Raw genomic sequence first — 13,976 nt, 5'->3', positions numbered from 1 at the left:
AGGGGACTCAATCAGTATTTAAAGGTCCTGCCTTTTCACATGCTCACGACGGCAGAGGTTTTGCGGGCTGTGACAAAGGGAGAATGGTTTACATCAATCGACCTTACAGATGCGTACTTTCATGTACCTATTGCGGCAGAACATCGTCGCTTTCTCAGGTTTGCCTATCGGGGTCGCCACTGGCAGTTCCGTGTGCTCCCGTTCGGCCTCTCACTGTCCCCGAGGGTGTTCACTCGGTGCGTGAAGGCGGCCCTCTCTCCTCTGCAGGCCCAAGGTATGAAGGTTCTGCCATACCTCGACGACTGGCTTCTCTGCGCCCCGTCTCGAGAGCAGGCATCTCGCGATGCGAGTCGCCTGCTCGCTCATATGTCCCGGTTGGGCCTCAGGGTGAACATGGAGAAGAGCTGTCTGATTCCTTCACAGACAACCACTTTTCTTGGGGTGATTTTGGATTCTCCCTCCATGACAGCCTACCCATCTGTCCAGAGGGTGGATGGCATTCTCCGACTGGTGAGTCGATTCAGGCTGGGCAGGCGGCTTTCTTACATCGTCTTCCTGCGGCTGCTGGGCAAGCTAACATCAGTTACTCGGGTTGTGCCCTTAGGTCTGCTGTCTTTGCGCCCTTTGCAGAGGTGGATCAACAGCTGGCGCCTGGATGCGAGACTACACAGGCATCGCAAACTTGTGGTAACGTGGCCATGTCTTCGTGCCCTGAGTCCATGGAGAGACAGGGCCTACTTGTCCAGGGGCGTGTCCATGGGGGTGGTTGTGTATCGCAGGGAGGTGGTCACGACAGATGCCAGCTCCATGGGATGGGGTGCTGTGTGGCAACACAGGGCGGTCCAGGGCCGCTGGTGTCCACAGGATCGCTCCAAACATATAAATGTATTGGAGCTGCATGCTGTGCATTTGGCTCTCAGGCACTTTTTGCCCCACCTGCAGGGGAGACATGTCCTGATTCGGTCAGACAACACCTCTGTTGTCTACCACATCAACCACCAAGGTGGCACCAGGTCAGCACAGCTTCTGAAGGAGTCCCAGGATCTCCTGGAATGGGCGTCTGTTCACCTATCCACCCTGCAGGCGGTGTACTTGCCAGGGCTGCACAACCAGGTAGCAGACTCCCTTTCCCGACGGGCGCCGGCTCCGGGAGAGTGGTCCCTCCACGGCGATATAGTCCGCCTGATCTGGGACCTTTTCGGTCAGGCAGAGGTCGACCTATTCTCCACGGAGGAGTCGACTCATTGTCCTCTATGGTTTTCCCTTACAGGGGCGGCAGGTGCGCTGGGCCAGGACGCCTTGGCCCATCCTTGGCCAAGAGTCCTCCTATATGCCTTCCCCCCCTTTCCCTGATATGGCCGACTCTTCAGAGAGTTCTCGAGGAGGGCCACAAGATGTTGCTGGTGGCTCCATATTGGCCGGCACGGCCATGGTTCCCCCTACTACGGAGTCTGTGTCACGGTGTCCCATGGTGTCTTCCGACCAGGAGGGATTTACTGTCTCAGTTGGGGGGTCAGATATGGCATCCCGACCCTCAACGCCTCCGGCTGTGGGTGTGGCCACTGGGAGACTTGAACAGCAGCTGACTGGGTATTCAGGTCCTGTCAGGCACACTATTTTGAGTGCCAGGGCATTCTCCACTCGTCAGCAATATGAAAACAGATGGCGTCTGTTTTCCCGGTGGTGCTCTGCCCACAATACTGATCCAGTAACCTGTCCGGTTCCCACTATTTTGGAATTTCTTCAGTCGCTTCTTGATGAGGGACGTTCTCCTTCTACGCTTAAGGTATATGTAGCGGCTATATCATCTTGTCATGCTGACGTTGATGGCTGTACAGTGGGGAGCCATATGCTGGTTTCTCTTTTTTTGCGTGGTGCTCGTAGGCTGCACCTGCCAACAATTCCGCGAGCACCAGTTTGGGACCTGTCCTTGGTCCTCAGTGCTCTGTGCCGCCCTCCATTTGAGCCTTTGGTTCATACAGACCTCAAATGGGTGTCATGTAAAACGGCTTTTTTGTTGGCTATTGTCTCCGCTAAGAGGGTCAGTGAGCTACATGCTCTTTCTGTCAGCCCGTCGTGTCTCAGATGGAGTTCAGATGGTTCTGGGGTTACCTTGTGGCCAAACCCAGCGTTTGTTCCTAAAGTGCTCTCTCGTTCTCATTGTAACCAACCATTGAGGTTGGCGCGTTTTCAGCCTACGTCAGGGGAAGCTGACGATAGTTCTGAGTTACTGTGCCCAGTGAGGGCACTGGAAGCCTATATTGCAGCCACTGCTGCTATAAGGCGCTCGGACCAGCTTTTCTTGTGTTATGGGGGCCCGAGATTAGGTTGTCCTCTGTCCAAACAGCGCCTCTCCCATTGGATCGTGGACGTCATCTGCCACGCCTACACTGTAGGGCATCGCCCCCGGCCAGTTGGCGTGAAGGCACACTCTACCAGGAGTGTTTCCACTTCCTGGGCAGCCTTGAGAGGGGTTCCACTGGAAGCTATATGTGCTGCGGCGTCATGGGCTTCTCCGAGCACGTTCACTAGATTTTACAATGTGAATGTGGCCTCCTCTCATTCTCTGGACCAGGTTCTTTTACAGGGGTCCTCTGGGTCTCCTCATTGAGGTATGTGCTCAGGATTCCTTGTGACATTGCTGGTATTAGTCATTCAGTGCTTTCAGCACCGCCCTCTGGCGGTCAGTAGGGATGAAATAGAACGAAAGTTACGTATGTAACTACGGTTCTATGAATCCCGGATGACCGCCAGAGATTCTCTGTCACTCAGAATCCTTGCGTTTCGCGAGAAGATTCTGTAGGAACAGAGCCTCGGATGACGTCATGCTATATAGCCTCTGATTGATCATCCGATGTGTCACAGGTGTGACTCTGTTGACATTATTGCTCGAACAGCGCATGCGCGAAAGGAACATTCAGTGCTTTCAGCACCGCCCTCTGGCGGTCATCCGGGATTCATAGAACCGTAGTTACATACGTAACTTTCGTTTTGAGTAATGAACCAGGCTGGGAGTTTTTAAAAGCCTCAGGAATCTTTTGCAGGTGTTTAGAGTTACTTTGTTGATTCAGATGATGAGGTTAATTGCTCGTTCAGAGAACCTTTTCATAATATTCTAATTTTTTGAGACAGGGATTTTGGGTTTTCATGAGCTGTATGCCAAAATCATCAGTATTAAAACAATAAAAGACCAGAAATATTTCAGTTGGTGTGCAATGAATCTAAAATATGACAGTTTAATTTTTATCATTACATTATGGAAAATAATGAACTTTATCACAATATGCTAATTTTTTGAGAAGGACCTGTATGTGTGTGTGTGTGTAAATAAGTACTGAGAAGCAACACAGACAGAAAATGTAAATCACGTGGTTTTTTTAAACTCAACCTTCTTTTATTTTCACATTTTCATTTATTTAATCAAATGTTCGTGGTCTGTTGGTGCTTTCAACTTAGTCTCCTTTCACTGCATGGCAAAAATTTGGATCAGCGCACATTTCTTATTTTTTAAATCACCAATTAAGAATCTTTTTCAAAGGAGACCTGATCCTTATATTCATGTTTGAATGGCCCAAAGTCTGCCATTAACTGATGCTCTACATCCAGTCCACTTGGGCTTAAAGTATTTTGCCAAGATCAATCAAAAACACCTTGCTACATTAGCAAACATATTTGGAGGAATATCCCAAAAATTTTGAATAGTTCAGCTCATTATTCATACTGCAACCAGTTTATTTGGTTCAAATAATTTTAACAGAACTACAGAAAATGGTTTCTAATTAAGGCTTCTTCTCTTGTATGTTATTTTTGACCTTGGAAATAATGCGATCGCCACAATTTAACAAAAAGATGATTCATGAGAATTTATTACAGAACATATGTACATGGTACAGCAACAAACGCTTTGTGTTAGGGGTTACAAGAACATGAAGAGGAGTAATCCTTTCGACATTCGGGTTATGAGCTTTGGGAAGCCGATGGCCGGACAGGACAATGATTGTTCTAATGCTACAGGAGGGCTGTGGGGGCTGGAAGCACAGATCACCAGGGAAACTAAAACCAAAGAGTGGATCCGTCCAAAACCTCTCAAATAACGAGTCCGATTACTGGTTTCTCTAATTCAAAACAGAACAAAGTCTTCAGATCACATGATCCAAAAATCCATCCAAACTGAAACGGGAGGGGGTCGAATGGTGGATTAAGAGCCAACAATCTCTAGAACGATCCAAACTTTGAGTAGAAGCCCTGACACATATACGACATCAATAGCAGCAAGATATTTTCCTTTTTTGTCTTCCTTAAAACGCTGTGGTAAGCAGTAGTACCACATGCTGCCCTACAAAGTGCTCCTTTCCAAACAGACATGGTCAGTTTCCAGAACATCAGGCAGTAAGGTGCGCACGGCTAAAGGAAAGTACATTCACTCCGGAGGGAGCGACGCGTCGCTGGCGGGATCCGCTGTCGTCCGGGCAACCTGGCAAAGAGCTTGACGTCTTGGCAAACTTAAGGAATGACTGAGAGTGAAAGGTAAGCCAACTACCTTTAAGGAAATAAGAGTTTCTCCCCCCTCCGCCAAAAAGGAGAAAAAAAAGAAAGAAAAAAAAAAGGTCCACCAGAAACGCGGCTGAACTACACCAGAGTTTATTGAGAGAACTTCCAGTTTGGTGTAGCAACAGTCTACAGCTCGGGTCGGGCAGAAGATCCCAAAAATAACGGACAGGGGGGGTTCTTCTCCAAAAACCTGACCGCTTCTACTCCTTAAGAAAGGTCCATGAGCCTTTGGGGTTTCAGGTCAGTAGATGGTGAGGCTGACCGACCGGTTCATCTTCTTCCCAATGAGTCTGGAAGTTCTGGGGTTGGACTGGAGCGTGGAGCGGGTCAGGATCCGGTCGGTGGACAGCACCTTCTCTTCGGCCGCAGCTCTGGCCTGCTGGGCTTTCTTCAGCTCTCTGAGGAAGACGCAGAGGAGAAGAGTTACAAGTCTGAACTCGAGAGCAACAGGAAGTTTGTTTGATTCTTCATCAGATTATACCTACAGTTTAACAGTTCGTTTTCATGAGACGTCAATAAATAAATAAATAAATCACTGAAAGAATGCAACATATAGTCAAAAGTCAAAAGTAAAATTGGTTCACAGCTGAGTTTTTTTAAACAAAAAAAAAATTTTAATTATGTATCTCATCTTCTTAATCTGATTGAGATGATTTCACATTTTTAAATTATCAGGTTGTTAAACTGTTATTTATAAAAGACAGTAGCATAGAGGTTTAATATTTTTGCACAATATGTGCTTGAAAACTCTTCCATTCAGCTTTCATTTTGGTTTACAACTATCAAATAATGGGCTGAAACGATTCATTGAATTGAAATAATCGTCAACTAATTTAGTAAGTAGTGATTAATCGTTAACTGGAGCGTCTGGCTCATAAAAAGGCCAAGTGATGAGGGAACAACATCCTCAGAGTAGTAAATAAACTAAAACTGAACAAAAAACAAACAAACATGGTTAATTTAAGATGGGAAAAAAAAAACAAAAAAAAAAAACTTAAGTCTATAAATATATTCTACCAGAACTCCAAGTATCATAGCTTTAGCCTATCCTCCTTTAAATTCTGGAAAAAAAATAAATAAATAAAAATTAAATTACCATTAAGCTCCTTTTGCTGCCCATATTAATTTGGTTAATTAAAAAAAAATAACATTTTCACATGTAGATATTGGACGTGGTTTTTTGCTACAAACAATCATGCGTCCACTAAAGGAATGCTACGTTGTTGCACTGCAGGAAAATTTCCTTTTTTATTTTCTTATTTAAAAATAGAATGGAATTATTTCTTTATTTGATATTAAATGTATTTTCAATATTGTGGGAAAAATGGCCTTGAAAAATGTGCAGAATGTGGAAAATTTATTATACAATTAATCAAAATAACCGATAACTAAACTAATAGATGCTGCCGTAATTAATAAATTTACGTTTTCCATCGTCTTCTTTACAACATTATCAATATGCGACAAACAAAAATCTGTTAGATAAAAAACATGATCCAACTTTAAATTGAAAACTTGGTTTTAAATGGGAAACCGTGGCGTTTCCACTGAGTGTTTCCAGACAGTGACTGACTGAACTCCTTCTTCCTGGAAACAGTTGCTGCTCCTTGCGCTGCACTTACTTTTGCAGCAGAGCGTTCTTAAACTTCTCAGCGTTGAGCTCGACTCGGAGCTGGTCGGCGCTCATCCTGGCAGCCGTCAGCAGCACTGGGTGCTTGATGAGGTCAGAGGCCGACGGTCGTTTGGTTGGGTCTGGATGGATCATCAGCTGGAAAAGAAAATTACACCACTGTATTTACTAAGAAAAATTATAATAATGTGCAGCAGCTACATCCAAAATGTCTGCATGATATGCTGTTTTTAATTGTTCGGAAAAAGCAAAAAGCAAGAGTATCGTCACGGAAACATGGCCAAACTTTTAGCCTGAAAACCCAGAGCAGAAGCTCCAGAAGAGAAGCAGCGTGTTCAGGACCTGAGACGTGAATATGGCTGAGAGAGAGGCAAACTCAGCAAGTAACAGGAAGGCTCAGGGCTATAACAGAGTATTAAAGACAATGTTGATTTAAAAAAAAAAAAAAAAAAAAGTATATTTCTGCCAAAAAACTCAGAAATTTTTAGATAATCTCAGAAGTTTTCTAGAAAAAAAAACGTTGACATATTTGAATCTGAAAACTCAAAAATTTGCTTGGGAAAAAAACCTCAAATTTTGAGATTTATCTGAAAACTCTGGAAAATTTTTGATTTTTGAAACTCAGAAATTTCCATGTCATTTCTAGAAAATATCAACTTTATCTACAGTTGCCTTAATACGCCGCAGTAGAATGCGTATTAACATGTTTATAAATAATATGCTGGATTAGGATATTTTCGCAGCCTTTTAGATTTCTCTGAATTTTGGTAAGAAATGACATTTTGTCTGATGAAGACATTGAAGCTGCTGCTTGTAAAAATTAGTCAAAAAGCTATTAATTTATCCTCATTTGGAAAAAAATTACAACGTGCACATGTTGGGAAGGCTAAATTTAAAAAAAATGATGTAAAAGTGGATCTAAGGATATTTGAGGATAATAAACACAGACTGATGCTGCTGGTTACCTTGAGTAAACTAAGGAACTCTATAGAAAGCACTTGTGGGATGGAGGGTAATTTTCCCCGTCTGATTTCATGCCACTTTTCCCCGTTGGTGGGTAAAGGCTCGGCTCCCGAGGTGCTGACTACCGTCAGAGCCAGAGCAAAGACATCCGCCTTTGTTAAGTTACTGTAGTCCTACAGAGAAACACAGAGCAGGTTTGAACATGAGACCTTTTTTTATTTATTCATTTACGTTTCCAAGTCAGAATAAATACCTCTTGCAGAACTTCGTTGGCCAGATATCTGCTGTCCCCCTCTTCCACCTGTGGATTGTTCACCCGGGTCACATGACCAAGGTCGCCTGAAAGGACAGCAAATAAATAAATAAATAAATAAAAAAGAAAAGCTGAATATTCAGGGTTCATCCACTTTTCCTTACAGTAAATTTCAGGCACTTTCATGGTATGTTTTCAAACTTTTCTCATTTTACTTTTGAGAAAAAAAAATACAAAGTTAAAAAAAAACTTAAATTCATATAATTATGAATTTGAATTATATGAATATAATATAATTCACTATTATATGATATTCAGTACTGTTAATAATCAAATAGTCACCTTCTTCTGGCCTAGGGTATTTTTTTTGCCAAAAGCAATTTAAGTATTGTGATAATCTGCATAGCGGGAGCAAAGTAAGATAAAATATAACAAAATGTTATGTTTTGAAAATCTTCTCACACACACCATACACACCTGAGTAATAAAATACAAATTCAACAAAAACTCTCAATTTCAATAACCAACATAAAGATGAATAATATTCATCACACTAAACAGATCAGTTTGTGTAAAGGTAAACAACCTTCCTGTTCAAATTAAATTATCAAACTCAAAATAAATAAATCACTTCACTTTCTGTAAGGAGTCTTTGCTCCTAAAAGTTTATTACAGCTTTATTGCAAAACTGTACAGACAGAATATAAAGAACCTGAAAACATTTTATTGAAATTCAAGCATTTTTAAGAATTTCAGGAAATCCCTGAATATTACAAAGAAGATTTAGTCGACTGGGGCAAACGTTGAGCAGCTTACCGATTTTGTAGACGATGCTGGTGGTGAGTCCATCGTCCTCGTCGGACTCGTCACAGGTCGCTACAGATTTACGGGAAATGAAGATGTTGCCTGGAACAAAGAGGGAAACATCAATTATCAGCAACGGGATCATGTCCACAAGTTACAGTGGATTTTTTTTAAAACAAGTTAGAAAAACAAAAAACTGTGTTAAAATATTAAGACTAGGGATGCACCGATCCACTTTTTTCACTTCCAGTACCGATATCTGAAAAAGTTTCTTCTTCCATTTTTTTTAAACAGACATATTGTGTTTAAAATTAGGTCTATCAAAAATAAATTTTGCAGGGCTATAAATGATCCCACAAGTTATTGCGATAAAACAATTGTATTGTTATTTAGAAACCATTATAACGGTCATGGCATAATGAAACTTTAAATAACACTGCAACTGGAAGACATTTTAAATATCCAAAATAAATTAACAACATGAATTATGAAATCTTTAAACAAAACCGTACTTCAAAACAAAGATATAGCTGAGACCAAAACACCAAACAGAAGACTTATCATCCAGTTTTTGGTAGAAACAGAGAGAAAAGAGAAAAATGATATATTATGCAAATTTAAGTTATTGAGTTTGTTTTAATTTATCATGTGATTAATTGATTTATTGTGACAGGCCTGTTTTAAACAGAGAAATTGTTAAATGCATCAGACCTTCTTTCAAATGGTTCAAAAAGTGCAATTAATTATTCTAAATACAATGTAAAATAAAGCAAGCATAGAATTAGACTCAATAGATCTGCCCTTATGGATCAGGCGCATTGTCACTGATAACACAGCGTTTGGACTCACTGGGCTTGATGTCCATGTGCACCAGAGACATGGAGTGGATGTACTTGAGTCCCCGGGAGACCTGCAGCAGCAGGTCCTTCAGCTCCAGCTCCGACAGGTAGCTGAGCCGCCTGTAGTTGTCGGCGATGACGTCGGACAGGGTGCCGCCGTTGCAGTACTCGTTCTGGATCAGCATGTGGTCGTCCTCGGCCCAGGCTGAGTAGTAGCGCACCACGTGGGGGTGCTGGCCCAGCACGGCGTGGGCGTAAACCTCCCGCAGCGCATTCTGTCTGTGAGGGAAGAAAAGTTTTTTGTTTTTTAAAATGAGAAAACACATCGTTCAGCACACTTGCATCTTCCACTTCTACTCAACTTACTCATCTACCGATCCTGCCAGGGGCTTCTTGGACCTCTTGATAGCGTAGATGCAGCCGTCCAACCTTTTCACGCACTTGAACACGGCGCCAAACTCCCCCGAGCCGATTTTCTCCAGCTCCAGGAACTCTGAGGCGTAGCGGGACATCATGTTGCTCTCCATCATAGTGATCCTCTGCAGAGAGAACGGCATGTGTAAGTAGGGTGGAACGCATCAAACACACGGACACAGATCTACTTCGCATTCACACGAAAAGCAAACAGTTCCAGGTTATTTGCATATGAACTGGCACATTTGCCTGCAGCCGTTTGTGCTTCAGATAAATGCTTATTGTGCAATACAAACACCACGTACAGTACAGTTTGTTACATCGTTCTACCCGCTGGGCTCCTGCATGATTAGCATGTTTAAAATTCCATGTTTCCCACAGTTAAAACAAATGAGAACAAATTAAATTAATGAGATTGAAAGGTGGTTGGATTCAAGGGCGAGAAGGACGAATGACCAGAAAAACTGAAGGAAGTAGTAACATGATAACGAAAACCTGGGTTCCTGCAGGCTTCATCAACTCAGATTTAAGACTTTTTAAGACCAAAATGAAGTAAATTTAAAACTTGTATTGTGGCAGAAACATACATAAGAAAAATCACAAATCATGTAGGTTAGCAAAAGAAGTTTGCCAATGGCTAATACAAACATCGCCCGGCCAACTGAAGATAAATTTGCACTCACTAACGACTGACACAAATAAACTAGCCATTTGCCAGCTAATATATCCTTGCTGGGTGTATTAGCAGTTAGCCAACCGCCTCTAGTCACACAACGCAATAAAGATGTCTGCACATGACTCAAAGTTTTGGTAACGGTAAGGTCCTGGGAGAAAAAGGAAATTACATAAAACGTATGAGATTAAATGTAAGACCTGTGGTGAACGTGTTTGAGGTCAACCTTTTTCCTTCAGTGAAATCAAGTCTTTTTAATGCTTTGATTTTAAATACAAGGTCTTATTTAAAGAGTCAGTGCAACTCTTTAAAGATGGACAGACACCATGGCTTTTATAAGGGCTAAAATTAATTTATTATTATTCAGGCTTGGAAAACATTCTGATCAAATGCCATACATCTACAGATTGCACATTAACGGTGTAATAGCACTGAAATACATTTAAAAGCATTTTATACTGCATTAGGAAAACACCTTTGAATGTCAGGTTCAATTTGAACTTATTCCCTGGTTCAAATAAATTATTAATGCATCCTAAAAAAAAATAATAAAAAAAGATCTATAACCAAATTAAAAGGTAAAAATCCCACCTTTGATGGTGGCAGAATTTCATCTTCTCCTTCGACGTCACTGGCCTCCATGTCTTCCCCACAAGAGCTGCAACAATAAAGATGTTTGTTAGCGTCCTGTCCAGCAGGGGGCAGCACTGAGAACTACACAAGCACATGGAGCTCAACCTTAACCATGAGGTCCTTGTTATCGGGCAACTCCCCCTCGACCTAATCAACAACTTTAACATTACAGGTGTAAACTATATTAAAGAATAACAGGAAAGGTCACTGAATCATCATTCCTCTGCAATAATAGGCCTTTGTGTTTATGTTAAACAGAAGTAAGTCTGCAGAACTATTCCTACAGATGAAAATCAATTTATTTTATTTATTTATTTTTACTTTTTCATGTAAAAAAAAAAAAAACTCCAAAAACTTAAGTAACTTACTCATTCCAATGCGCTCGCTTTCTGTTGTTTCTGTGCTGTGTGGCGGACTGGATTAGCAGGGAGTCGGGAGTGAAGGGGTTAAAGTTGACCAGGGGCATCTGCTGTTTCCTGCCGCTGTCTGTGAAGGACTTTCGTGGAGACTCGACATTCTTGAAGAGAGCAACTCTTCTGCTGGAGGATCCAGGGACGGAGCTCCTGGCTCTGGACAGCAAACTCTTTAAAAAAAATTAAATGTAAATTTTTTTTAAAAATGACTGAATGAATGAAATCCAGATTTGTGGGAAAAATATTAAATAAAAAGTCAAATAAACGTGTCAAAAATATTTAAAGTTTGCGTTCTCTTTAACACCAGAACGAGTCTGGGCATAAAAAAAAAAAAAAAACATCCAATCGTGGCGCTGGCTGAACACAAATTATGCAACAGGTAGAGATGTAGAGTAAGTGGGTCAGTGGGTCAGTAACGGATCCTGCAGATAAATCCAAATGATTAAAAAATAATGTGCATCTACTGACCAGGTTCGGATTGTGAAAATAATAACATAATAAAATAATTAATGTGTTTATTTTTTTTCTTAAAGAGCAGAAAGGAGATATTGTTCATGTAAATATATATATATATATATATATATATATATATATATATATATATATATATATATATATATATTGAACGTTTTTTTTTTCTAAAATTAAAAGAAAAAGAAAAAAGTCGGTTAATTCTAACCTTTGGTGTATGTGGTGTGTCGAAGAGCCGAAGTTTTCTAAAGGTTTTATGTGGAGGTGTGTCGGGGCAGTCCGGTATCGGAGAGCTGGAGCCCTCCCCGTCGTCCTGGATGTAGCTCCGCTCCGGCGACCCTCCGTACATCCGCGACACTTTCTTCGGCGACGGCGAACAGTTGGCGAAAATAACGCTACTGGGGGACTGCAGCAGGGACGGTGAATCAAAGTCTTCCTCGTCCCACAGCTCCACGTCGTCGTCTCCGCCGGAGTGGTTCAGGGGGCTGCTGCCGCCCTCTTGTAGCTTGTCCGCGGCGCCCCGTCGCCCCGGTGTCGGGGAGTCCATCTCCGTGAAGCCGGACTCTCCCCCGGTGCTGTTATTGACATCCTCGATAGGATCGTCTTCTCCGTCGCTGGACGTGAACTGCAGTTTCTGGCGAATCGGTCGGGATTTGGGGGAAGGCGTTCCGAGTCGATGGCGACTGCAGCTCGACATTTCGAGGATTTAAACCCCGGCTTCGTCGAAGAAGGGGGAGGGAGAAAAAAAAAAACACGCGGTTGGTGCTTCCACCGAAGTGGTAGCTTCCTCAAAAACGAGTTAGATTTAATTACCTTTTAAATGGTGTTAAGCTCATGAAAACTACTTTTAGCAGTCCAACTTTACAAAAAATACCGTACTTTTAAAGTCCGACACGCCAGTAAAAACTGGGAAAATGGCCTCGTACTTGCTTGTGTCGAATGCAGTAGCAACGTCCTCGGTAGTAATGAATGATAAAAAGAAAAGAAAACTAGAAACAATCCTTCTCCTTCAATAATCTGTCACGCTCTCCTTGATGACAGAAACGCGTCTTTCCGGAGTGGAAACCTTTGCAATGTTTACAAAAGTTTGAGGGAGTCGAAAACTGAGCTCTTCCCATGAAGCGCGTGGCAAAGAACTTCCCGCGACCGTTGATCACGTGTCGCCGAATAGCCAATCACCGCTCGACGTTGAATTTTGAAAGATGGGCGTTCCAGTGTAGTTTTTGGAGGGGTTACGTCGTCCGTCTGGTAGTCCCCTGCGGCGAAAGAATGTGGCGCGAAGGCTTGTGTGCCTTTAGCAGACATAAGTCATGAGTCACAATGACAATGCCTGCATTATTACTACCCAAAACAAAGAACAGACGGATGAGGGAAAAAAGGTATTTGTATGTATGTATGTGGCAATGTGAGGGCGAAAAAAAAGTGTTCTATCACCTAAAAAATGTCACTGTTATCTTGTACAGGACATTGTTTTTACATACAACGAAATTTAACTAATCATTTTCGTAGGTATAATTAAACATTACTTGTCTTTAAAAATCCTGTGCACACTTTGACATGCTACATTAATGCATGGCTCAGAGACCTTGGTTTATATCTAACCAAACTAGCAAAACAGCAAAATTGTGTAATACTTTTACTATGAACTCTTAAATTATTTTTAAATTTAGCATTACCACTTTACAATAAGTCTCCCCGTAAAGATGGCTAATAAATAGTTCATAGACATGTTAATTCATCTCTAAACCCTATAAATCATTATAATTGTTTATTATGCATCAATTAAGGATGAGAAAGAGAAAAAAATTGTGCAAATAGTGAGTCAAATTTGTCCACTTATATATTTTATCTGGTGTTATGCTAAATCTTTTAGACTACCTTATAAGCACAATCAGCCTTTGTAGATGGTAATTTTCTTTAGCATACAGTCTCGTTAGCATTAATTAATGCATAATAAACAGTTAATGATTTATAAAGTATTTATGGACAAATTGGTAACTATAAACTATTAGCTATCGATAAGGGGAGTCTTATTGATTAGCAAGTGTTATAATAACCTAATAAGTTACATTGGTTTTAGCTGTAGAAAGTCATTCTTCTGTTTTAAACTTCAATAGAACATGTCACACATTTCTGTTTCAAACATTTGTGCAAATAGAATCACCACCATGGAAAAGTGATATTTTCAACTTAACATGAATTAATTACCTTATATGGTAAATGACTTTACTGTCAGCAGGAGGGAGAGGATTGCGACAGAAAATTTACAAAGTGAATCACCTGGTCTCTTTGTGAACGTCGTCCCTTTGTGTACCAGGTGACCTGGCTGTGT

At 41.5% G+C, this 13,976-nt stretch overlaps 1 protein-coding gene across 1 annotated transcript; it reads right to left on the bottom strand.

Moving 5' to 3' along the window:
* Window positions 1-3,837: 3,837 nt before the first annotated feature.
* Window positions 3,838-12,883, bottom strand: wee1 (WEE1 G2 checkpoint kinase). Its single transcript, XM_088006564.1, has 10 exons — window positions 11,853-12,883; window positions 11,129-11,343; window positions 10,719-10,785; window positions 9,407-9,579; window positions 9,051-9,319; window positions 8,214-8,303; window positions 7,398-7,483; window positions 7,147-7,317; window positions 6,174-6,319; window positions 3,838-4,949 (listed from the first exon to the last, which is right to left on the bottom strand). Exons 1-10 carry the CDS (start codon window positions 12,339-12,341, stop codon window positions 4,793-4,795), a joined length of 1,863 nt encoding a protein of 620 aa, XP_087862690.1. The 5' UTR covers window positions 12,342-12,883; the 3' UTR covers window positions 3,838-4,792.
* Window positions 12,884-13,976: the final 1,093 nt, after the last annotated feature.

The sequence above is a fragment of the Poecilia mexicana genome, unplaced genomic scaffold (genome assembly GCF_051168715.1).
Source record: "Poecilia mexicana isolate PSO_F unplaced genomic scaffold, ASM5116871v1 scaffold_6, whole genome shotgun sequence".
Classification (NCBI taxonomy): Eukaryota; Metazoa; Chordata; class Actinopteri; order Cyprinodontiformes; family Poeciliidae; genus Poecilia; species Poecilia mexicana.
Note: the sequence above shows the minus strand (reverse complement) of the source record. Positions and strands in the feature narration are given on the sequence as shown.

What these genes read in the sequence shown, in the direction of transcription:
- wee1 (XM_088006564.1), bottom strand. Translation starts at nt 12,341, where the DNA reads ATGTCGAGCTGCAGTCGCCATCGACTCGGAACGCCTTCCCCCAAATCC. An exon ending in GCACATGGACATCAAGCCCA is followed by an intron (nt 8,304 to 9,050) that starts GTGAGTCCAAAC and finishes TCTTTGTTCCAG; the next exon opens with GCAACATCTTCATTTCCCGT. An exon ending in AAGAACGCTCTGCTGCAAAA is followed by an intron (nt 4,950 to 6,173) that starts GTAAGTGCAGCG and finishes CGTCTTCCTCAG; the next exon opens with AGAGCTGAAGAAAGCCCAGC.